Genomic DNA, 23,091 nt, shown 5'->3' with positions numbered 1-23,091 from the left:
ATCTCCATACTTTGAAGAATCATTTCCTCCCCCTCCTTTTGGCCAGAGCAGAGGTTGCTGTTAGCTGACAGAGTGGAATATTTGGAAAGAATGAAAAATAATAAACAAATCTGGGAGCACTTCCATTTCCCTTGGATCTTGCTTAACTTGCTTTAAGGTTTTATTAAGAACAGAGAAATGTTGACAATAAAATTATGCCTCCGTGCTGGGAGAGGTAAAGCAGATTGTTACACGCGGAGAGAAGGAAGCTGACTGCTCTCATAAATAAGTCAATGAGTTACTCCTGCTAGACTGGAAGCAGAATGACAGCTCTTCCACATGCTGATGCTCTACTTCTCTGTGACCCTTGGTAAACTTAGGTTTGCTAAAAATACCCCACAAAAGCCCACGTGCTTCAGGGCTTGGAAACACTTGGAACAGTGGAGGTTTCGAATGGTCAGATTCCAGCTCCCCACCTCCAGCCCCAGCTCTGTTGAGTATTGCACCCTGCTCCCATTTCACAGAATCAGAGAGTCAGAGAATGGGTTGGATTGGATGGGACCTTAAAGATCATCTAGTTCCAACATCCCCACCATGGACAGGGACACCTTCCACTAGCCCAGGTTGCTCAAGGCCCTGTCCAAACTGGCCTTGAACACCTCCAGGGAGGAGGCATCCACAACCTCCCTGAGCAACCTGTTCCAGTGTCTCACCACCCTCACTGGAAGGAATTTCTGTCTAATCTCCAGTCTAAATCTGCCCTCCTCAAGCTTCAAGCTATTCCCCCTCATTTTATCATTACAAGCCCTTGTAAAAAGTCCCTTCCCAGATTTCTTGTAGCCCACTTCAGGCAGAAAAATAGAGGTCTGGACAACACCTTCACGTGCCCAGACCTCCACTGACCATCTCCACCATGGCTAAAGTGCTTCATGTCCAGGGCATGGGGAAGGCTGATGGAGCCTGAGGCTGCTGAGCCTCCCAAGGGTGGTGTGGATGTGTTGCCTGCTGCATGATGGCCATTTTGGGAGCAAATCACAGTTCTGAGGGCCTGCTGAGCCTTGCCACATTATTTATGGTGAAGATCACTTCAGATTATGTTTCTTTCTAAAGAGAATGTTTGTGTACAAACCCAGCTTTGGTCTCCTCCCTATTCTGACTTGGAGTCATAGAACTAAAATCATCAAGTCTTCAGCCCAGGACTGCCAGGTCACCACTAAACCATGTCCCTCAGCACCACATCTACACAGCTTTTAAATCTCTTCAAAGAATGGTCACTCTATCACTGCCCTGGGTGGTCAGGTCTGTTCAAGGCCTTGACAACCTTTTAGGGGAAGAAATTGTTCCTCATGTCTAACCTAAACCACTCCTGCCTCAACTTCAGGCCATTTCCTCTTGTCCTGTCACTTGTTCCTTGGGAGAAGAGACCAACCCAACCTGTGCCTAACCTCCTTTCAGGGAATTGGAGAGACAGAAGATCTCCCCTGTGCCTCCTTTTCTCCATGCAGAGCAATCCTAGTTCCCTCAGACTTGTGCTCTAGTGACACACCGGAGGCAGGTGCATGGCAGTGCTAAAATAGATGTTGAAAATTAAGGGGAAGAGGACATGGAAGCCCAGTAAACTCCAAAGCAGAGGTTGGTTTTGGGATGAAAGGTTCCCCATTCCTCAAAATGCACCTTGTGTACAGCCAGCCACGACCCCTGCAGCCAGCAAGGGCATGCCACCATTCCTCCCTAAGACCCAAGTGTCATCAGAACCCAGGCTCTTTCTCCATTTCATTTGCAGTTTGATGTCTGAGATGCATAAGGAAAGAGAAAGCATGGCTATGACAGGGTGATGAATGCTCATCTTTACCCATGCAGAGAATAAGCTACCAATCAGCCACTCTGTCCCCCTCTCCTCATTGAAAATGCAAACTAACATGAGTGAAACAATAACGTTTTAATTGGATGGGAATAGAGAAGCTACTGGAGGATGATATTGCAGCAGCCCGAGGTTCCTGAGCCACATGTAATTACTTTGATAGATAACACACCAAAGGGAGAGTTAAACAGCACAGTTTCCACAACACTTTTTACACCACTCCATCTCCTCTTGCTTGCAGTGATAGAAACCAGGGACAGTGAGGGTGGGAAATGACTTTCCATCCAATCCAGCAAGAACAGCTTTCTGGGAGCAGGGGGAGGCAGCTCACACACCAGCCCTTACCTGTCTGGCACTAAAACAGAAGAAAAAAACCCAACAGCCCCACAGCTTCACACCAAAGGATACTCACAAAGCAATAAACAAGGGAAACAGCACATAAACCATGATGAAAAGTTGGGGCTGTGGGAACATGGTCTGATATGGAACCAGACCACAGTGCAAAGCTGGAGGTGTAGGAGCCTGGTCTGACATGGAACCAAACCATGCTGAAACACTGTAAGTGTAGGAACATGGTCTGACGTGGAACCAAAGCATGATGCAAAGCTGGGGGTATAGGAACATAGTCTGACATGGAACTGAACCATGCTGAAACACTGTAGGTATAGGAACATGGTCTGACATGGAACCAAACCATGCTGAAACACTGGGGGTAGGAACATAGTCTGACATGGAATCAAAACATGATGCAGGTATAGGTCTGACATGAAGCCATAGCAATGAAAGAGGAGCTGGGTCATATTGCCAGTGTGGCTGATGTCCATGCCCAGGGAATGGGAAGGAAGAGAGAGCAGCCATGGACTGCCACACCTTGGAGATGGTCACCCTCATCACTGCCCAGGGCTAGGCAATGAAGTCACTGTGTGTATGAGCAGGTGAAAAAAGGAAGGAAAAAAACAATGAAAGGAAAAAGTGAAGTGACCCATGAAGGAATTTTTCACAGCAATAAGGTAATTAATGAAAGATTGCCCAGGTCAGCTCTGGTGCTAACTTGCACTGTGGTGGGGTCCAGGGATCAGGCCACATCTGCAGTACTGTGTCCAGTTTGAGTTTTCCCCGTTCAAGAGAGGCAGGGAGAGTCTCACAGAGGCTAGGAAGATGCTGAGGAGACTGGAGCCTCTGTATGAGAGGGAAATGCTGAGAGCCCTGGGGCTGTCGAGCTTGGAGAAGAGCAGCCTGAGAGGGGATCTGATCAATATTTAGCAAGAGCTAAAGGGTTGTGGGAAAGGGGCTGGGGCTGGGCTCTTTTCAATGGTGCCCAGTGATAGGACAAGGGGCAACAGGAGTAAACTGGAAGCAAGGAGGTTTCATCTGAACATAAGGAACATTCTTTCCTGTGAGGATTCCAGAGCCCTGGAGCATGCTGCCCAGAGAAGTTGTGCAGTCTCCTTCTCTGGAGACATTCCAAGCCAAGTGTTCAAGAGGGGATTAGATATGGCACTTGGTGCCATGGTCTAGTAGTCATGAGGTCTTGGGTGACAGGTTGGACTTGATGATCTTTGAGGTCTCTTCCGACCTTATTGATTCTATGATTCTATTCTATTCTATGATTCTATTCTAAGCCCACCTGTCCATTATGACCCTGGGCAAGCTGCAGTGGGTGACCCTGCTTTAGGGTTGGACTAGACGACCTCCAGAGTTCTTTTCAATCTCCACCATGCTGTGTTTCTGTGATCAGCCCCTTTGCAGCTGGTTTCTCCAGGGCCACTGAAGCCACAAGCCCAGATTCTGGAGAGGCAGATCCTGGACCACACACCGGATCGAGGCTTTCAGATGGGGCCCACTGCCAACACCGAATGTGTCACCGTGAATCATTCACACACAGCTTCCAAAGTACAAAACTGTTGCCTGAATCATGGCATGAAGCACAAATGTTCCCCTCTGAAAAAACAGAAATTCACTGACTCCTTTTGGAGCCAAAAATAGGGGAGGAGGTTACGTAATTGGTTTACTTTGAAAAAATAAGCATTTCAGAGCTATCTAAACAGCAGTAATTACAGGGGAACCTCTGTTTATTTGATCAGCTCAGTTTTGCTATGGGATTGATGCTGGTGCTCCAGGCAGGGCTGTCTCCTTCACCTTCAATCCACTTAATCACAAAACTTTACCCAACAGCTGGGAGAGGCTGGCAGGGCTGCAGCCTCGCTTCATTTCTAGGCTACTGCCTTAACCACGTGCTCCGAAACCCCATCCCCGTTCCCTGGAATGCTGCGTTGGGAGCAGAAGCAGAGGCTGGAAGCATTTGGTGAGTAAGCCTTGGAATAAGCTGAATTCTTAGGGGTGTCTGCTGCACATTTCTTTGCTGATTTGCCCCATTTCTAGCCCAAGGAGCTTGGCTGCAGCCAGAAGTCACAAAATCACAGAATGGCAGGGCTTGGAAGGGACCTCTGGAGATCATCATCTAGTCCAAGCTTACAGTGAGAGCACAAGCAGGTTTACAATGACTCCAGAGATGGAGACCCCCACCACCTTTCTGGACAGCCTGTCCCAGGGACAAGTTGCAGCTGGAAATAAAAAAATTTTAAAGCCCTGATTCTTTTCAGCTGAATTTCTTGCTTCTGGGATAATAGGCTCTACTTTCTTCAACAGGCTTTGCAATCCATTTGTTGTCACTGGCCACAAAAGCCCTGTTTCATGTGAGATAGCTTATCTCCAGCAAAGCTTCAATGGAAGAAGGAATGAAGGTATGAAAACCCTGACAAAACAACCGCCATCCCATCCTGAAATCTCATTTTTCATGGCTTCTCCCTTGATGTCTGTGTGATGTTTCCTTGCTGGTGATAATTGTCATCAGGTTCATCCTTAGAAGGGTTTGGGAGATTTTCTCCCCATCAGACTCCCTGGGCACAGCCTTTCACCAGTGGTGAAGGAGTTGTTGATTGCCAACCCCATTCATAGAATCATAGAATCAAGAAGGTTGGAAGAGACCTCAAAGATCATCAAGTTCTACTTGTCGTCCAAGACCTTATGACTACTAAGCCATGGCACCAAGTGCCACATCCAATCCTCTCTTGAACGCCTCCAGGGATGGTGACTCCACCACCTCCCTGGGCAGCCCATTCCAATGCCTAACAACTCTCTCTGTGAAGAACTTTCTCCTCACTTTAAGCCTAAACTTCCCCTGGTGCAGCTTGAGACTGTGTCCTCTTGTTCTGGTGCTGGTTGCCTGGGAGGAGAGACCAACCCCATCTTGGCTACAACCAGCAGATTTGTGGATTCCCAGAAACCTCCCAGTCAATTCACTGTGATTCCATGATTTATGGCAGTAGATGTGTTGATACAACACACATGCACAACCAAAGCAGCTTAGCACACTGATAAAGGGTTTCAAAGCTGGAAGCATTGTGCTCACCCAGCTCCACAGTAGCAAACCAGCTTCACACTGCTGCAGCACCAACCCTGCACTTGGGACCAGAGTCTGTTTATAAGTGAAGGCAGCCAGGCAGACAGACCTATTCTCCACCTGAGTGGTTTCCCCACTGCTGAGACACTGACCTGAAATGCCCCAGACACAGGTTAGCTGTTGGCAGAAGAGCAGCATTGCTCCTGAGGTAACGTGGGGTCTGCAGAGGAGCAGGCAGTCAGGGAATGCAGCGGTTCTGTGTGGCACAATCACCATCTCCCTGGGCAGCCTCTTCCAAGGAGGCTGACCACTCTTGCAGGAATTTTTTTTCCCTAATATCCAACATAAACCTGGGGCAATCTGAGTTCATTTTCTCTTGTCATATCACTTGATATTTGGGAGAAGAGACCAACCGCCCCCTCGCTCCAGCCTCCTTTCAAGGAGAGAGCAATGAGGTCTTCCTTCAGCATCCTCTTCTCCAGACTAAACACCCCCAGCTCCCTCAGCTGCTCCTCACCAGCCCTGTTCTCCAGGCCCTTCACCATCTTTGTTGCCCTTCTCTGGACCCACTCCAGCAGCTCAACATCCTTTTTGTAGTGAACACAGTGCTCAAGATGTGGCCTCACCAGTGCTGAGTACAGGGTCACGACCACTTCCCTACTCCTGCTGGCCACACTATTCCTGAGCCAGGCCAGGATGCTTTTGACAAAATAGAGAGAAATCTGCCAAACATTAAAGTTTTCCTTTAGTGTGAGGCACTGGGGTGTGGACCAGCCTCCCAGAGAGGAAAGAAGCCCATTGCTGAAGAGGTTTTCATCTGCTCTTCAATTCTGTATCAACAGAGTCCAGCGGCTGTGAGTCAAAACAATCTCTACAGCTGGATCAATAACACGTGGCCTTAAAAACGAGCTGCTCTCCTTTGACATGAGAGTGGCTCAGGAAAGGCATTAGGACAAATCCACATGGAAAATCGTGGATGCACCCTGTCAGACACAGCCCCCAGCAAACCCTACCAGTCACAGCCACACCGGTCCAGCCCTGTACAACTGAGCAGTAGAAGTGGTGATGCAGATCCCCCAGAGCAGCTCCTTCTCCAGCAAATAAACCCCCTGAAACTGCAAGTTTTTTGGGCTGAATTGAAGGCACAGCTTTGATGTACTGTCCCTGTCTCTTGTGAGAAGAGCTGCATTCAGGTGGGTGGCAGGGGGTAGCAGGGCAGAGCAGATGAGAGGAAGTGGAGCTGTTCACCGGCGCAGGGCCTCTGGGCAGAGCCCCAGCTGCAGTTGTGGAGCTGGAGTCAATAGCTGCTTTTACAGCAAACCACTTTTGTTGTGCAGGCACAAAGGCCTCCTCTGTCACTACCCTGCAGGAGGTTTATCAAACTGTCATTTCTTGCCCTGCTGCTGCCCTTGCCTCTTTGCTTCTGCTTTTCGCAGGCTGCCAGTGGGGTTTTTATTGCTTCGAGGGTTTTGGTTTGGTTTGGTTTGGTTTTCCTTTTAATTGAAACTGAGTAAATTACACTTTTTTTCCTAAACAGTTGATGTGTTTAACAAAGTTTTCCATTATTTTATGAGGAAGTAGCCAGCAACCTTCAGAGCACAAAGCAGAAACATTATTGGATCTTGTGCAAGGAGACACAATGTCACAAGGAGCTGGCAGTCCCTGGGAGCCCTTAAAAGCTTTTTTCTCTTTTTTTTTCTTTCTTTTTATTTTCCTTTTTTTTCTTTATTTTTATTTTCCTCTTTTTCTTTTTCCTTTCCTCTTTTTCCTTTCCTTTTTCTTTTTCTCTTTCCTTTCCTCTTTTTCCTTTCCTCTTTCTTTTTCTTTTTCTTTTTCTTTCTTTTTCTTTTTCTTTTTCTTTTTCTTTTTCTTTTTCTTTTTCTTTTTCTTTTTCTTTTTCTTTTTCTTTTTCTTTTTCTTTTTCTTTTTCTTTTTCTTTTTCTTTTTCTTTTTCTTTTTCTTTTTCTTTTTCTTTTTCTTTTTCTTTTTCTCTTTTTCTTTTTCTTTTTCTTTTCCTTTTCCTTTTCCTTTCCCTCTTCCTTTTCCTTTCCCTCTTCCTTTTCCTTTCCCTCTTCCTTTTCCTTTCCCTTTCCCTCTTCCTTTCCCCCTTCTTTTTCCTCTTCCTTTTCCTTTCCCTTTCCCTCTTCCTTTTCCTTTCCCTCTTCCTTTTCCTTTCCCTCTTCCTTTTCCTTTCCCTTTCCCTCTTCCTTTCCCCCTTCTTTTTCCTCTTCCTTTTCCTTTCCCTTTCCCTCTCCTTCTTCCTTTTCCTCTTCCTTTCCCTCTTCCTTTTCCTTTCCCTCTTCCTCTTCCTTTCCCTCTTCCTTTTCCTTTCCCTCTTCCTTTTCCTTTCCCTCTTCCTTTGTTTCCTTTATCTTTCCTTTTCCCTTTTATTTCCCTCTTTCCCTTTCCCTTTTATGTTCCCCTTTCCCTTTAATTTTACCCTTTCCCTTTCCCTTTCCCTTTCCCTTTCCCTTTTATTTTCCCCTTTCCCTTTCTCTTTTCCTTTCTCTTTTTGTGTTTCTTTTTCTGTTTCTGTTTTCTCTTTCTTTGTTTTTATTTTTTTCCTGGGCAGTATTTAAGGGCTGGAATTTAGCAGGGCAGAACATGATATGAAAAGCCCCCTAGAGTGTGCCCAGCAATTGTTCCTCCCAGACACTTGTTTCAAAGGAACGAAGACACAAGCCAGCTCTGTTTCTGGCTGTAGCATCACTATATGTGTGGTCACCTTCTCTGAAATATGTCCATTGATAAAAAGAGGGGGAGAAGACAAACATTCATGAAAGCAGAAGGCCTTCTGCATCATCTCCCTGTCATGCAGCTAATCCCCACAGATCACATCTCTCTAACCCTTTGTAGAAGAACTCAGGCTAGGCAGGGAGTGACAGTGGTGGGAGACCTCATTTGCTGGGAGACAGAGGTGGGAAGCAGTAATACACCTGCCACCTCAATCTCAAAATAAATAGCTCCTGCCATGCTTTATCTTTCTTCTCTTCTCCTAAAGGAACCATAACATTAATATATCTCACTAGTGAACCAGATGCCTCTTCTTTCAGCTCTTTCTGTCAGCTCCCTCTGACACAGCTCATCCACTCTGTTCTGAAGCCCTGTCAATGCTTCTAGCCTGAAATTCTTCTCTTGCTTCCAGCACCTCCTTTAGCTTCCAGCCTTCCCCTAATTCTGTGGAGAATGATCCTGGAGAGGAGGCATTAAAAGAGCAGGTTGCTAAGGGGTTGCATTGAGTTTGAGCAGCGGGAACAACAACGCTGGAGAAGGGTCTAGAGAGCAAGTCTCATGAGGAGCAGCTGAGGGAACTGGGATTGAAGAGGAGGAGGCTGAGTTGAGACCTTATTGCTCTCTACAATTACCTGAAAGAAGGTTGTAGTGAGGTGGAGGTTGGTCACTTTTCCCTACTATGAGGGAAGAGAACAAGAGGAAAAGGCCTGAAAAAGTCCATAACAAGATGCCGTGCCCACAGCATTATACCTGATAAATTCATCACACAAAGACATAAAGGAACAAAACAGCTCCAGATGATTGCAGGGTATGAGAATATGCTCAATGTCATCTTGGGCTGAGTGAGATTACTTTCCCTGGTAGCTACTTAAAAAGGAAAGTGAGCTATATAGTTAAAGGAAATAAACCCCTCACAGATGGCCTCTGGTGTGACCAGTGCAGATTACCGTCCCAAGCTCTTGCCTAGCTGGATGTCAGCATTTCCCAGAGGTTTTTATGCCTCCAGCCCTTTCTTTTGGCTGTGGAGCCACAAGCAGGCTTTCAGGCAGTGGGTTTTTTTTGCAAGATGGAAACAGATTTCTTGATTCAAATATTCTTAACACTTGCCTATAAAACACCAAGCACAGATCAGCGCCGTATGAACTGGAGTAACAGAAAAGCCAGGCTGTTAATCTTCATCATGTGCCTCTCAGTGGGGATTTAACTTGAATGTTATTTGCATTAAATATGATACTGAGTGCTGGATATGCAGCTATAAATAAATTAAAAGCCATATTTAAGTCACTGTCCCACTGTTGACAGCAGGCACAAGTGTGAGAGCTGTTACCAGTGGATTGTAGAGATTTGGTCGTCTGCCTGACTCACTGGAGGGAAAGTGGCAGTGTCAAGCTCCATCACTGGTGCACCAAGAAACTCATTTTGGGGGGACAATGAACCCCCTCAGTGGGGTTTGTAGTGTCAGCCCCAACTCAACTAATGTAATTCTTCCATCTGTCCCAATTTCCCAAGAAGCAAGCTTACTTTGCCACTTGTGCTAAAGATTGACATTTTTGCCAATATTTGAGTGATATAAAGCCGTAGCCCTGGAGCCTTAAAGTCCCACTTAGCTCCTGTACACTTTTCTGCTCTAAACAGCGAGGAAACTCAGAGTACAGAGAAGTTATTGTTAAAAAATAGGTATCTGAACACTTTCAGATTGTGAAATGTTAAGGATTCTGGGATGGGCTTTAGTGCAGCAGGCATGAATGGAAAACTTCCTGCAGCTGCTGGTGTGATTCAGGCAGGCTGATTTAGGTGGTGGAGTCACCATCACTGGAGGTGATCAGGAAGAGACTGGATGAGGTGCCTGGTGCCATGGTTTAGTTGATTAGATGGTGTTGGATGAAAGGTTGGACTCACTGATCTCTAAGGTCTCTTCCAACCTTGTCTATTCTATTCTATTCTATTCTATTCTATTCTATTCTATTCTATTCTATTCTATTCTATTCTATTCTATTCTATTCTATTCTATTCTATTCTATTCTATTCTACCCTATCCTATCCTATCCTATCCTATCCTATCCTATCCTATCCTATCCTATCCTTTCCTATCCTATCCTACCCTACCCTACCCTATCCTATCCTACCCTATCCTATCCTATCCTATCCTATCCTATCCTATCCTATCCTATCCTATCCTATCCTATCCTACCCTATCCTATCCTATCCTACCCTACCCTACCCTATCCTATCCTATCCTATCCTATCCTATCCTATCCTATCCTATCCTATCCTATCCTATTTGTGGTGGCTTTGCCTTGGCCAAAGGAGAGTATAGGTTTGCTGGAGCAGATCATAGAACCACAGAATCATTTTGGTTGGAAGAGACCTTTTAAGATCATCAAGTCCAGCTGTTGACCCAGCACTGCCAGGGCACCACTAAACCACGTTCCTCAGCACCACAGCTGCACATCTTTTAGATCCCACATGAGGAAACAAACCCAAAAAACTTATCCCAAAGGCTTTGCCAGGTGATTTAGTGCTGCTTTTCCCCAAAGGCTTTCTCTGACACAGCTCCTTTACACCTCTCAGAGCCTCAGGTATTACAAGATTTGTTCCCTGGCATGGCTTGCTCTCCAGGCTGGCCCAGGAGTGCCAGGCTGGCCATGTACCCTGCTTTGCAGGCCTGGTATGCTGTGATATGCTTTCTGATCAAATTCCTGCATATTTATTTGTTTTTTTTTTCCTCTCAAGGGATTGTCCATCCTGCAGCTCCCCTGTGCTAGCCAGGATGCACCTGAGAGCTGCCAAGATGGTGTGAAGCAGACCAAGCCCAGGGCAGAGCTTGTCCTTTGGGTTAGTGACTGCAGTCTATGTAGTGTTTGGGGTGTACAACCTCCCCTGCAATTTTATCTGGAGGGAAAATATCTATTTAGCAGTGCAAACCTATACTTCCCCCTCCTCCTCCAGTGTTTTGTCACACTTCACACATCTGGAGCTAAGGAACAAGGAAGGATGACACTGTCATAAGCCCATGACTGACAGTGATAAAAAAGTGAAGCAGTCTTTGGGGAGGGAAACTCAATCCTGTAAGTTTCTCTTTTGAATTAAACAAGTATATTAAAACATATAAATTATCCCTGTGAGGATAAAATGTAAGGTCTTTGGAAGAGGAATCAATAGAGTGATGTGAGCACCGAGCTAAGATCTCCCAATGGCTGTGTGAGCTGCATTTTTATCAGATGGCTTTGGAAAAAATCATAGAACAGGAGGGAAAAGCAAGTTACTTTGGTATTGAACCAACTCAGATAGTTATGGACTTATGAAACAAGTTCTCTGGCACTGACATGGCACTCCTACCAAGTACTGAGACCACTTTCTCTTGGTTCAGCACTGCAGACCTGCATTAGAATAGAATAGAACAGAATAGAATATAGAATAGAATATAGAATAGAATAGAGTAGAATAGAATAGAATAGAATAGAACAGAATAGAATAGAATAGAATTAACCAGGTTGGAAGAGAACTTTTTGATCATCGAGTCCAACCCATCACCCAACACCACCTAATCAACTAAACCATGGCACCGAGCACCCCATCCAGTCTCTTCCTAAACACCTCCAGTGATGGTGACTCCACCACCTGCCTGGGCAGCACATTCCAATGGCCAATCTCTCTTTCTGGGAAGAACTTCTTCCTAACATCTAGCCTAAACCTCCCTTGGCACAGCTTGAGACTGTGTCCTCTTGTTCTGGTGATGGTTACCTGGGAGAAGAGACCAACCCCCACCTGGCTACAACCTCCCTTCAGGTAGTTGTAGACAGCAATAAGGTCTCCCCTGAGCCTCCTCTTCTCCAGGCTAAGCAACCCCAAATCCCTCAGCCTCTTCTCATAGAGACTTGTGCTCCAAACCTCTCCCCAGCTTTGTTGCCCTTCTCTGGACACCTTCCATCAACTCAACATCTTTCCTAAACTGAGGAGCCCAGAACTGGACACAGGACTCAAGGTGTAGCCTAACCAGTGCTGAGTACAGGGGCACAATGTCCTCCCTGCTCCTGCTGGTCATACTGTTCCTGATCCAGGCCAGGATGCCCTTGGCCTTCTTGGCCACCTGGGCAGATTGCTGGCTCATGTTCAGCCTACTATCAACCAGTACCCCCAGGTCCCTTTCTGCCTGGCCACCCTCCAGCCACTCTGACCCCAGCCTGTAGCACTGCCTGGGGTTGTTGTGGCCAATTGAGTTACAATTAATAGGATGTGGCATTGCAATAACAGTATCACTAGCTCCTTGGAGTCCTGATCAAAAGTAGGGGTCTGCTGAGAGGAATGCCACCCTGCCTCGAAACATTCATAGCTGATGGGCAGCAGGTCTTTGCTCTGCAGGTCTGGGGAAAGCTGATCAATTGACAAACCCCTTTCTTCAAGGTTAAAAGAGAAAGAAAATGAGATGCTTAAGGGATTGCTCCTTCTCCTGCTAGACACCATGCAAAGCCTTGAGCAGCAGAACCGAGGCACTGGGTGAGCATCTGCCAGGCTGAACTGCCTTGGGGTAGGACCCATCAGCAGGGCTGAGTTGCCCAGGAAGAGAAGGCAAGCATCCCATCCATCACATGGCAGAAACCTGAACAAACAGGCTGTGACTTTGTCCTGGAGTCCCACTGCCTGCTCAGAAAATAGAGTTGCATTGGCCCCAAGCCAGCATCTATCAAAGCAGACAACTCTCTGTTAGCCCTTTCTCTTGCAACGGAAACCATCCTGCAGGCTCCAGAAGTCAGGCAAGTGCTCCTGTCAAAAGGACAGCAGGTTTTCTTTGGCCCCAAAGACACAGGAGCTGAGCAACTTGTGGCTTCTAAACTTCTGACCATTTCAAACATACTTAGCGTTGGCAGGAGGCAGAGGGAAGGCATTCAGCAAGAGGGAAAGCATGGAAAGATTAAACCAGGTCCACCCTGAGTCCCTGAAATGAAGGTCCTCAGGCAGCTTTCAGGATCCCAGGAGTTCCTTGAGCATGTCACATGCTAAGGAAGGGTTTGCTAATGTCCTTCATTTCCTCTGGAGGAGGAACAGATCTCCTGAAGCAGGGTAAATCATCGGCTTCAAGAGTGCAAGTTGGCTCTAAGAGCAGCGGCCCTAAATTTATTCTTTATTACCTAGAGGGAGCAGTAACTGTCAGGAAAGTACCAGAAGGTTTCTTACAAGAGAAGGGAACATGCTCAGATCAGGCTACATACCTAGTCCTATTCACACTGCCTGTTCTTCTTTTCTATATTTGGGAATTTGTTTGGCAAAGAGACCCCTGGAAGGTTTTATAAAGAGAGATTTACTGCGGAGGGTTCAGCATCTAGGGAGAGGTACATCCACAGGCCGTGCGTAAATCATGGCGGGAGGGAGGGAGGGAGGCTGCCTGGGAGGATGGCAAGGGGCTGCTCTGTTGGAGCTGTCAGCGTGGCCATGATCAATGTCACCAAACCCAGAGCACATCCTCTGGCTCAGGCATCACTCCAGTACCTCTCTGATTTACTGATACTCAGTGTACTTTTCGCTCTGTGTGTGACTTTAGAAGTGCTCCATCCTTTTCAAGAGTACTTTGCATTAGAAAGATGCTTTCCCTCCCTCTCAGAGACTGAGAACTTCCTGAAAGTTGACTTTCACTTTTTACTTTCTCTTTTCTTCTTTCCCCCCCTCCCCCCCCATTTCCACTAGGAAAATCTCATCTCTGATTTCTCTCTCCAACTGATAGTTGTTTCTAGTCTCTGAGAACTTAAAAGCTTCAAAGAACTTTGAGCTTTCTCTCAGAAAGGAAGTTGAATTGAAAAGACTTTTCTCCTTTTTCTCATAGTGCAGAGAAGGGCAACAAAGTTGGTGAGGGGTTTGGAACACAAGCCCTATGAGGAGAGACTGAGGGAGCTGGGGTTGCTTAGCCTGGAGAAGAGGAGACTCAGGGGTGACCTTATTGCTCTCTACAACTACCTGAAGGGAGATTGTAGACATGTGGATGATGGTCTCTTCTCCCAGGCAGCCAGTACCAGAACAAGAGGACACAGTCTCAGGCTGCACCAGGGGAGGTTCAGGTTGGATGTTAGGAAGAAGTTCTATACAGAAAGAGTGATTGCCCATTGGAATGGGCTGCCCAAGGAGGTGGTGGAGTCGCCGTCATTGGAGGTGTTCAGGAGGAGACTTGATGGGGTGCTTGGTGCCATGGGTTAGCTGTTTGGGTGGGTTGGATTGGTTGATGGGTTGGACACGATGATCTTGAAGGTCTCTTCCAACCTGGTTTGGTTTATTCTAAATAAAGGTTTATTATATTTCCTTCTTTTTTTCCCACCCTCCTTGGGAGGAAAACAGCCCCATGAAGCCATGCTTGGTCATCCACTCCCTGCACTGAGAATTACTGAAATGAAAAAGCAAATCTCACACACTCAAACCCCCTGCAGATGACCAGCCCCTCCTGCCTGTCAGACATTCCTCCTCTGAAGTCCAAGGACAAGAGCCATGCTCCCTGATGTGCTATAGTCCTGTCCTGCAGCATCCTCTGTTTTGGCAGGAGCAGGGGGGATGACAGGCTTCTGGTACCCCAAGGAAGGAGGAGGAGGATGGATCTCCACACACAGATGCACAGTGGGCACTTGGGTATAGTGACAGAAAATTGTCTCAGTGCTATTTCCCTCCCATCCATGGAAACTTTAACAACTGACACTTTGAATGCAGGGCAAGACTGGGAATGATGCAGCAGCTCAGAAATGTCTGCTGCTCCTTCAGGGTTAGTGCTCCAACACCACCACCTCTTCTAAACCAGCCCCAAGCACTTGTTTCCTGAACAACTCATCAGCTCAGCTGATTGAGCATCAGCTCAAGTTTTTTTTAATCCCACACCTAAGATGCTTTGAAATTGGATAAAAGAAATGGCATCCATGGGAGGCAAAATGTGAGGGCTGATGTTACTGGAACATGATGAGTTAGCTCCCCTGAGAGCTTCAATAGGTTAAAAAACAACCCCAAGGCTTTGCAAGAGATTACATCTAAAATTACAGAATGGAGCTATTCAGCTCAACCTGGGCAGAGGATGGCACAGGTGCTTGCTGCCTGTGTCTTGCCAGGTCCCTTTTCCATGGCAAGGCTAATGCAAACACTTTTCTATGCTCCAAAGAAGGTCTTGACACCATCCAGGCTGCAGCCCTGCAGGATTTACTCAGTTCACTGCCAAGAAGCAGCCCCTGTACTTAGTGCCATCTGCACCCTGGGGAATGAGGTGGAAGCGATGCCAAGCTGTGCTTGAGAAGTGCCATGGCCCCTCTGCTGTGGGAAGAGGAGCTGCTGGATCACTAAACTGATGCCAGACCAGCATTAGGATAGGATAGGATAGGATAGGATAGGATAGGATAGGATAGGATAGGATAGGATAGGATAGGATGGGATAGGATAGGATAGAATTAACCAGGTTGGAAAAGACCTCAGAGATCACCAAGGCCAACCTATCACCCAACACCATCTAATCAACTAAACCATGGCACCAAGCACCCCATCCAGTCTCTTCCTAAACACCTCCAGTGATGGTGACTCCACCACCTCCCTGGGCAGCACATTCCAATGGCCAACCTCTCTTTCTGTGAAGAACTTCTTCCTAACATCCATGTTCCCATTTAATCAGCCCTGGACCACACTGTGCTCCCCAGGCTCTCCAGATACCTTTGCTCACCTGCTGTCCCTCAGCAAGGGGCAATTTCACGGTTGGGAAAATGCAGCGGGGACAACACTGCAGCCCAGAGGCCACTCGATCCCTCGGCCAGGCCCCCACGTGTCCCGCGGTGGGATGCTGCCCATCACACTCCCGCCTCGGGCAGGACACAGAAGCGTTTCCAAACGTCAGGAAGCGAAAGTGCCATCTGTGAGTCTCCAGCAGATGCTGCACAGAGACGATAGTAAAAGCCTTTAAGGGAGAGGAGGGCAGGGGGGGGAAGCAGGGAGCAGAGAATTAAATAGCTGTTTTAAATGATCTGGAAGAACATTAAAGGCAGCTGCAGGTTTGTTTTAGCTTTTTCCCCCCCCTCCCCTTTTCTTCTCTCTCTGGGCAGAGGAACCACTAGATTACCTTTGTTTTTTCTGCCTTCACAAAATGCTGCTAAGAGGAAAAGCGAAGAGCTAAACTGATCAGCCACATTTCCTCGTTCTTTTATTATCCCTCCAGCTGACATTGCAGGAAGGGGGAAGGGAAGAGAAGAAAAAAAAAAAGAGAAATATAAATGAAATCAAGTGAATTAAAATCAATTGGGGAAAAAAAATAAAGAAGAAATTATGTAAGAACTGGCAAAACACAGCAGGCCAAGTCGTTATGTAAAGCAATGAGCACAAGAGCTTATTTAATTTAGATCCTGCTGCAAGATGGGCCACAGTGTAAACAGGCTGGGATTAGGCAGGGAGGGCTGTCCTGAGTTAAAGCCCTGGGTTCCCTGCATGAGCCATGGAGAAAAAAGCAGCTTTCTAGGGATGCTCATGCCACCACTGATGGGCATCCCCACTGCAGAGGATGTCTCTCTCTTTCTGTCACTGCAGGGATGGATCCAGACATGTTCAAACACCAACATCTTCATTTGGAATGTGCTGCCTGGGGAGGTGGTGGAGTCACCATCATTGGAGGTGTTTAGGTGGAGACTTGATAGGGTGCTTGGTGCCATGGTTTAGTTGATTAGGTGGTGTTGGATGATAGGTTGGACATGATGATCTTGAAGGTATCTTCCACCTTCCAACCTATTCTATTCTATTCTATTCCATTCCATTCCATTCCATTCCATTCCATTCCATTCCATTCTATTCTATTCTATTCTATTCTATTCTATTCTATTCTATTCTATTCTATTCTATTCTATTCTATTCTATTCTATTCTATTCTATTCTATTCTATTCCATTCCATTCCATTCCATTCCATTCCATTCCATTCCATTCCATTCCATTCCATTCTATTTTCTTGTCTACCCAAGGGACTGACAGCATTGTGACCTGACAGGACACAGTCCTGCCACAAAGGTACCAATTTGTTGTGCCATCGAAGGGGTTAGTGGTAAGTGGCACCGAGGTGTGGGCGGATAGTCTGTGTGTGTTTTGAGAGTGAGATTGCAAATCCATCTGGACATTGTGACTCTGGCCAAGCTGCTCTGGGTGACCCTGGTCTGGCAGAGGAGTTGGTCTAGATGATCCCCAGAGGTCCCTTCCAACGCTCACCATGCTGGGTTGCTGTGGTCCTGTAGCCAAATGGTTTATCAGCCAGACCCAATGGGTGGGATTGTCAGTGTGTGGAGCTGTAGTGAGTGATTTAAATCAGTGCTGTTATTACAAGCCAGAGTAGGAATTTGGCTGTGATCTAAGGAAAAGAAACTAACTTCAAGTCCTCTAGTCAGCTTTAGCATAAACACAGGATTCCTGAACTGAAGCCATTGACTAACCCTGGATACAATTTGACAGCAAAGCTGGAGAAAATTCAGCCATTTGGTTTTCTGATTTGTAACTTTCATGTACCATGGAGAGATGCTCATCATGCTCATTGATGTGGCACCACAGATCTGCGAGTGGGCAGAGCCCTGCTGTCCCTGGCCACCAGCTGTGTCCCATACAGCAGAAGCTCATTGCACCACCCTGCTGAGCTGCTTCTCACCAGAGGAAAATGTAATGGAGAGTTTGAAATGACATTTTGGGTCTCTCAGACAAACTGGAACTGAAGAGAAGGCCCTGGAAGAGTGTAGCAGTGGGTGCCAAGAGGCCAGGATACATCTTGTGTCTCTCAGCTCCAATGCCTGGTCCTTCCTTCCCATCCCCTTCAGATCTAAGGCTCTCTGGCACACTCCTTCAAAGGCATTGCAAGAAGAAATGTAGGAAGAAATAAAGCAGAGGGCTTTCTTGGGCAAGCTGTTGTTTCATGTGCAGAGTTATTTACTCTACAAATCATCTGAATTATGAACAGACTTCACAAAACATAATAAACAAGAGATCTGGAGGGGCAGGCAAGCTGCAGCCATGCAAGGGCAGGCTGACGCAGAGCAGAGCTGGGGCAGCTGTCCACCCAGATCCATGAGGAGGTCCAGAGAAGCTTGCAGTGTGCTTCCCAAGAAGTTACCCTATCAAATGAGCAACATGGAGCTGATGGAGCAGTGACAGTTTATGGAGGGCCTGCTGCCATGTGTCTTATTAAATGGGTCCATACCAGCTGTCCATACAAATAAAACCTGAGTCAGATCTTGCCTACCCAGGCACTTGCCATAACTTAGGGGACATTTCTCAGCAGATCCATCCAAGCGCAGACTGTGCCATGCCAGTGGGATAACAATGTTCCTTTCTCTCCTGTATATGTTGAGCTGCCCACATCTGCTGCCCCTCACACATGTGCCCAGCTCAGGCTCAGTTAAAATCCTGGAATTTTAGGTTGAGGACTTGCCTGATTGTGTGTTGGGACTGATGGGGCTGCAGGATTATAAGGATTTCTATCAAAATCCCCTCTTTTCCCCAGGTCTGCTAAACATCTCGCCAGGAAAGATCTATGAAGCTAACAAAGAAAGCTAGAAGCAATGAAGGAAAATGAATTTGCTCATCCAGCTGGCCACTAAAACTCAGGCCTTTATGAGAAACAAGGCTGAGAGTTTATGATGGCAATGTCACACAGGGCTGCCTGTGGTGGGATGGGACACTCAAAGTAGTCCTGCTTCGAGGGAGCTGGCCCCAAAGCCCACAGAAAAGCTGTGAAGTAGCCAAACCCACAGGACCTGACCTGCAATGGGACCGGAGAAGCATCTCATTCTGCCTTGGAGCTCTCTTACGTGTTGTTGCCATGTTGAGTGGCTTTTAAAACCTCCTCCAGCTGGAGTGGCATGAAAACATGAATTTACTCATATGGAGATGGCTCAAAGAGGTGTTTAATTTATGTGGAAAAAAAAATATCCTTAAAATTGGCTGCAGTGTGTTTTAGAGGAAGTCTGCCAGCTCCAGTGTTAACTAGACCTAAATAATGTGGCTATAATGGACTTATTCCTGCTACCAGATCCCACGCTGATGCCAACATTCAAACCAGACATCCCTGACTGACAGAAGCACCAAAATATATAGCCCACCAGATTCAGAGGCTGATTGAAGCAGCTGCAAGGATAGTGATAAACAAAGCTGGGCAATAGCCCTGAAGCATCAGAGGCCACACAGGGCTCACCTCTCCATGGCACGAGGCAAGATGCGCAGTGCCCATCTGTACTGATTGTAGTGGCACCCAGTGACACCCTCCAGAACATCTCACTTGCTGCTCTTGCTGCTTATCAGCATGTGCTGCACTGAGCAACCTGTAATTACTGGAAGAATATCAGTAAATACTTCTCACAGTTGTTGTGGAGCTCCCATGGTGCAAATTAATATGAGCAAGGAGCAAAGATGCCGAGCGTTGGTGGAATGGTTTCTTGTTCTGGTTGAAGGAAACCTGGCTGCTCACACAAAATCTAGTTTCACTCAGGAATGCCTGTTAAAACTTCATTGTTGAAAGCAAACAGAGAAAGGCTTTCACAAAATCAGAGATGTTAAAATAATTCACTCAAATGGTCATCCCAGGAAGCTTGTGCCAGTTCAGGGAGGAGAGTTCTCCTGCAATGAACCCAGCAGAACCATAGCTCTTACTGGGCTCTGGGGCTATAAATGGCTGCAATTGCTCTGTTCTGGGACTGGCTTTCAATCAGTCACCAAATAAAACCTCTTGGAGAACTAATGGCTTCCCAAAAAAATAAAGCCCCGATTTGCTTTAGACACTCTGCCAAACAGGAAGAGGAGTGAAATATGTTGAGTGATTTGTTACAAGTGATTTGCCAGCTCGAGCAAGTGCATCATCGCCCTGCTTAATTTAAAGAGAGAAAATGAATGCAAAGAGATGCACAGACTCAGCTTGAATCCACTGGGAAAGACCAAGGCTCCAGATTTCTGACTGGCAAGACCTTTGTGCATCACTTGCCACGTTAGCACTGCCCTTTCCTTCGCAGCTCTTCCACTATTTGTCATCGTTTTTTAACCCCCTGTGCAGCTTACGATGCGAAGCTGTCCGCTCACACGCTGTGCAACGGTTTCCATTAATGCACTTCCAAACTGCAGATGCTTTGCTTATTCACTCCAGAGCCTTCCCCATCCCACAGCCCAGCATCACACTGTGTGCTGCTTCCCTCTTCTCAAAGGAACGGAGTGAAGCCATTAAACAACCTCCCTGTCTTAGCGAATCTACTCGTGTAGCTGGATCCCGTGAGAAGGAACAGTGTGGGAGGGGATGGGTTTGTTTTTCCACCCCCAACCCCTGACAGCTGCCTCTTTCTTTCTAGTTTTAAACTAATTCACAAGTGAAATGAAAAAGAAAAAAACAAAAACCCACAGCACAAAAACAGAGCAACAACAAAAAACAACCAACCAACCAAAAAACCCCAACCCAAACCAACAACAACCAACCAACCATGAGGAAAAGCCCACAGGTGAACTTTGCATGCTGTGCACTCCTGTCTGCCTACTTCTTACTTGGCTAACAAGACAAAAGTATAGCCTGAATAACAGCAAGACTGGAAAGTATGGTGAGAGTTGTTTAAACTGTAATCTCCCATGACATGGCTAGGAAATAATCCTGGCTTTAGCCCTATCATGGTAACGACAAGCATCAGCTTAAGAGGAAGATGAGTGGAAATAATGCACATCAGCCACGTTGCTCTCAACTCAGATGGCTCATGTCTCCTGAGAGAGAGAGAGGAGAATTTGGGTTAAGTATTTTGGGCTGCCACTGACAAAACCTACAAAGCACCTAGAGGAGAAATCCAGCCCTCACCATCTCAGGATGAAAGTTAGGAATTGAGACAAAGTGCAGTGGGAATCCAGGGTTTTGCTGGGGGATGGATGTTTTGTTTATTGAAGCAGTCCAGGGGGAAAATCTCGGAGGCATTTCTAGACATTTCTCTACATCTGTGTCTCTGGGTTTAAATCTACCTGCATGCATGCCCTCACCCACTTTCAGTGGGAGAAATGGTTGGTTTGTTTCCATGTAAGTTGCCTCCCTTTGACTGTGGGAACAGCTCAAAGTCTTTAGCACACCTTCACTTTAAAATTCTAATTGGTGGCTCATTAAACCCACCTGAAATTCATGCTCAAAATAAAACATTGAGCAGCTATCAGGAGCAAGCCTGGCAGTAAAGGGAGTGTGGAGTCTTGCTCTTTTTGTCTCTCCTGCCATGTCTCTTACATTTTTCAAGCCTAATGCTCCAGTAAACAAATGCCTCAACCCCTGAGAGCGCTGGAGTACAGCAAGTGTCGATGCTGAAATCCTTTCCACACATGGTTGTGTTAGATTAAACACTGTGTGGAGCCCAGTGAAGCCTTTTCCAAAGTCAGGAGGGGACTGCTGGTTACACCAGATATGGATTTCCCCCAAACAGCACAAACACCAGCCTCTGGCTTTGAAGATGCAGTTCCTTTTTGGTTGCCTGTGCTACACCTTGCTCTCAAAACTTTCTGCAATCAGGACCTGTCATTACACAGACGAAATGGATCAACCCAAGAAACGGAGCGATGGGGAGAGATGGGTTTATTTCTCTGTCTTGCTGGCTGCTTTCCAGCAGAAGGAAGAGAGATGTAGAAAATGCAGAGCAAGGTGAATGTTTGTGGGTTCCCTGGCAATGAACTGCCACATATGGGGAGGATCTGAACATCCTCTCTCTGAGAACACAGGGACACAGCAGAGCAGGGCCTGGCTGCCCCAGGGTCCACAGCACTGTCCTTGGGTCTGGGGCTGTGTGGAGAAGGGATTTCTGGGGCAGCTGCACCAGCCCAGGGCTGGATTAACATGGTGCAGGATTCACCCTGGTGCAAGGTCTCGGTTCAGAACAGCGGGACAGGGTGAGGTACAGGATGGGCAAGCAGAGCCAAGATCCTCCCATATTCCACCTGTCCCCATTCTGGGCCTGTCAAAGCTGCTTGGTACACCCCTGTTTCCTAAGCCAGCCTTCCCCTCCCAGCCTGGACCATCTCCACAAAGTTTGGCCACCTAAACCCAGGGAAGCAGGCAGCTGCTGGCCCCGGTTGCTCAGAAAGCCCTGGCCACTAGGATCCTCACCTGGATGACTGTCTTCAAGGAGGAGGCATCCACAATGGCAGTGCAGATGAGAGAGTCAGGGTCCCGGTCCTTGCCATAGATCTCCCCCATGGTGAAGATCATGGGGATGGCAAGGAGGAAGGAGGCAATCCAGATGCAGCTGATGAACTTCTTGGTGCGGCTGCGGGACATGATGCTCTTGGCTTTGAAGGGGTGGCAGATGGCCATGTAGCGCTCCACGCTCAGGCTGGTGATGTTGAGCGCCGTGGCGTAGGTGCAGGCATCCCGCAGGAAGTAGTAGCCCTTGCAGACAGCCCCCCCGAAAGCCCAGGGGTGATGAACCCAGATGAAGTTGTAGAGCTCGATGGGCATGCAGAGGAGGAAAATGAGGAGGTCGGAGAAGGCGAGGCTGGCCAGGTGGTAGTGCACGGTGCTCTGCAGGTTCTGCAGCGACTTCTTGCGCACCAGCGTGTACGCTGTGATGGAGTTACCCACCGTGCCTATCAAGAAAAGAGCCAGGTAGATGACAGTCACCATCACTTTGGAGTAGATGTCCGTGTTGACGTCCAGGTCCTCCTCATCGGGCCCTTTGGGGAACAGGTCGGAGCGGTTGGAGGCGTTGGCATAGCTGCTGGTCTGCAAGTGGAGGGGACTGCCCAGCACAGCCGGGACCGTGGCGTTCAGGTGCATCCCCGGGGCTGCAGCTCGGAATGGGGACCGGAGCTGGGACCGGGGACCGCAGCTCGGACCCGGGGACCAGAGCTCGAACCAGGGAGCGCAGCTGGGACCGGTGACCAGGGCTCTGACCCGGGACCGCAGCTCGGATCCGCGACCACAGCCTGGACCGTGGATCGCAGCTCGGACCCCGGCGTGCAGCTTGAACTGGAGACCGGAGCTCCGACCCAGGCACCAGAGCTCGGACCGGGAACCGCAGCTCGGAGCCGGGATCGCAGCTCGGAGCCGGGACCGCAGCTAGGACCTGCCGCCGCTCCCCGACGTGCCGCTGCCCCCGGCGTGGAAACTTGGCTGGTTTTAATGCGGCGGGGAGGAGGCGCCTG

General features: G+C 47.6%; 1 protein-coding gene across 1 annotated transcript in view; it reads right to left on the bottom strand.

Annotated features, from left to right (window-relative positions):
- Positions 1–22,745, bottom strand: part of NTSR1 (neurotensin receptor 1) — a 72,276-nt gene extending 49,531 nt beyond the window's left edge. Inside the window, exon 1 of the mRNA XM_068150074.1 lies at positions 22,055–22,745. Coding sequence (XP_068006175.1) covers positions 22,055–22,723 — 669 coding nt within the window. The 5' untranslated portion in view covers positions 22,724–22,745. The remainder of the gene's footprint in view (positions 1–22,054) is intronic.
- Between the last annotated feature and the right edge of the window lie 346 nt (positions 22,746–23,091).

The sequence above is a fragment of the Melanerpes formicivorus genome, unplaced genomic scaffold, assembly GCF_026170545.1.
Source record: "Melanerpes formicivorus ecotype bairdi unplaced genomic scaffold, bMelFor1.0.p_v2 SCAF_19, whole genome shotgun sequence".
NCBI classification, from domain to species: Eukaryota; Metazoa; Chordata; class Aves; order Piciformes; family Picidae; genus Melanerpes; species Melanerpes formicivorus.
Note: the sequence above shows the minus strand (reverse complement) of the source record. Positions and strands in the feature narration are given on the sequence as shown.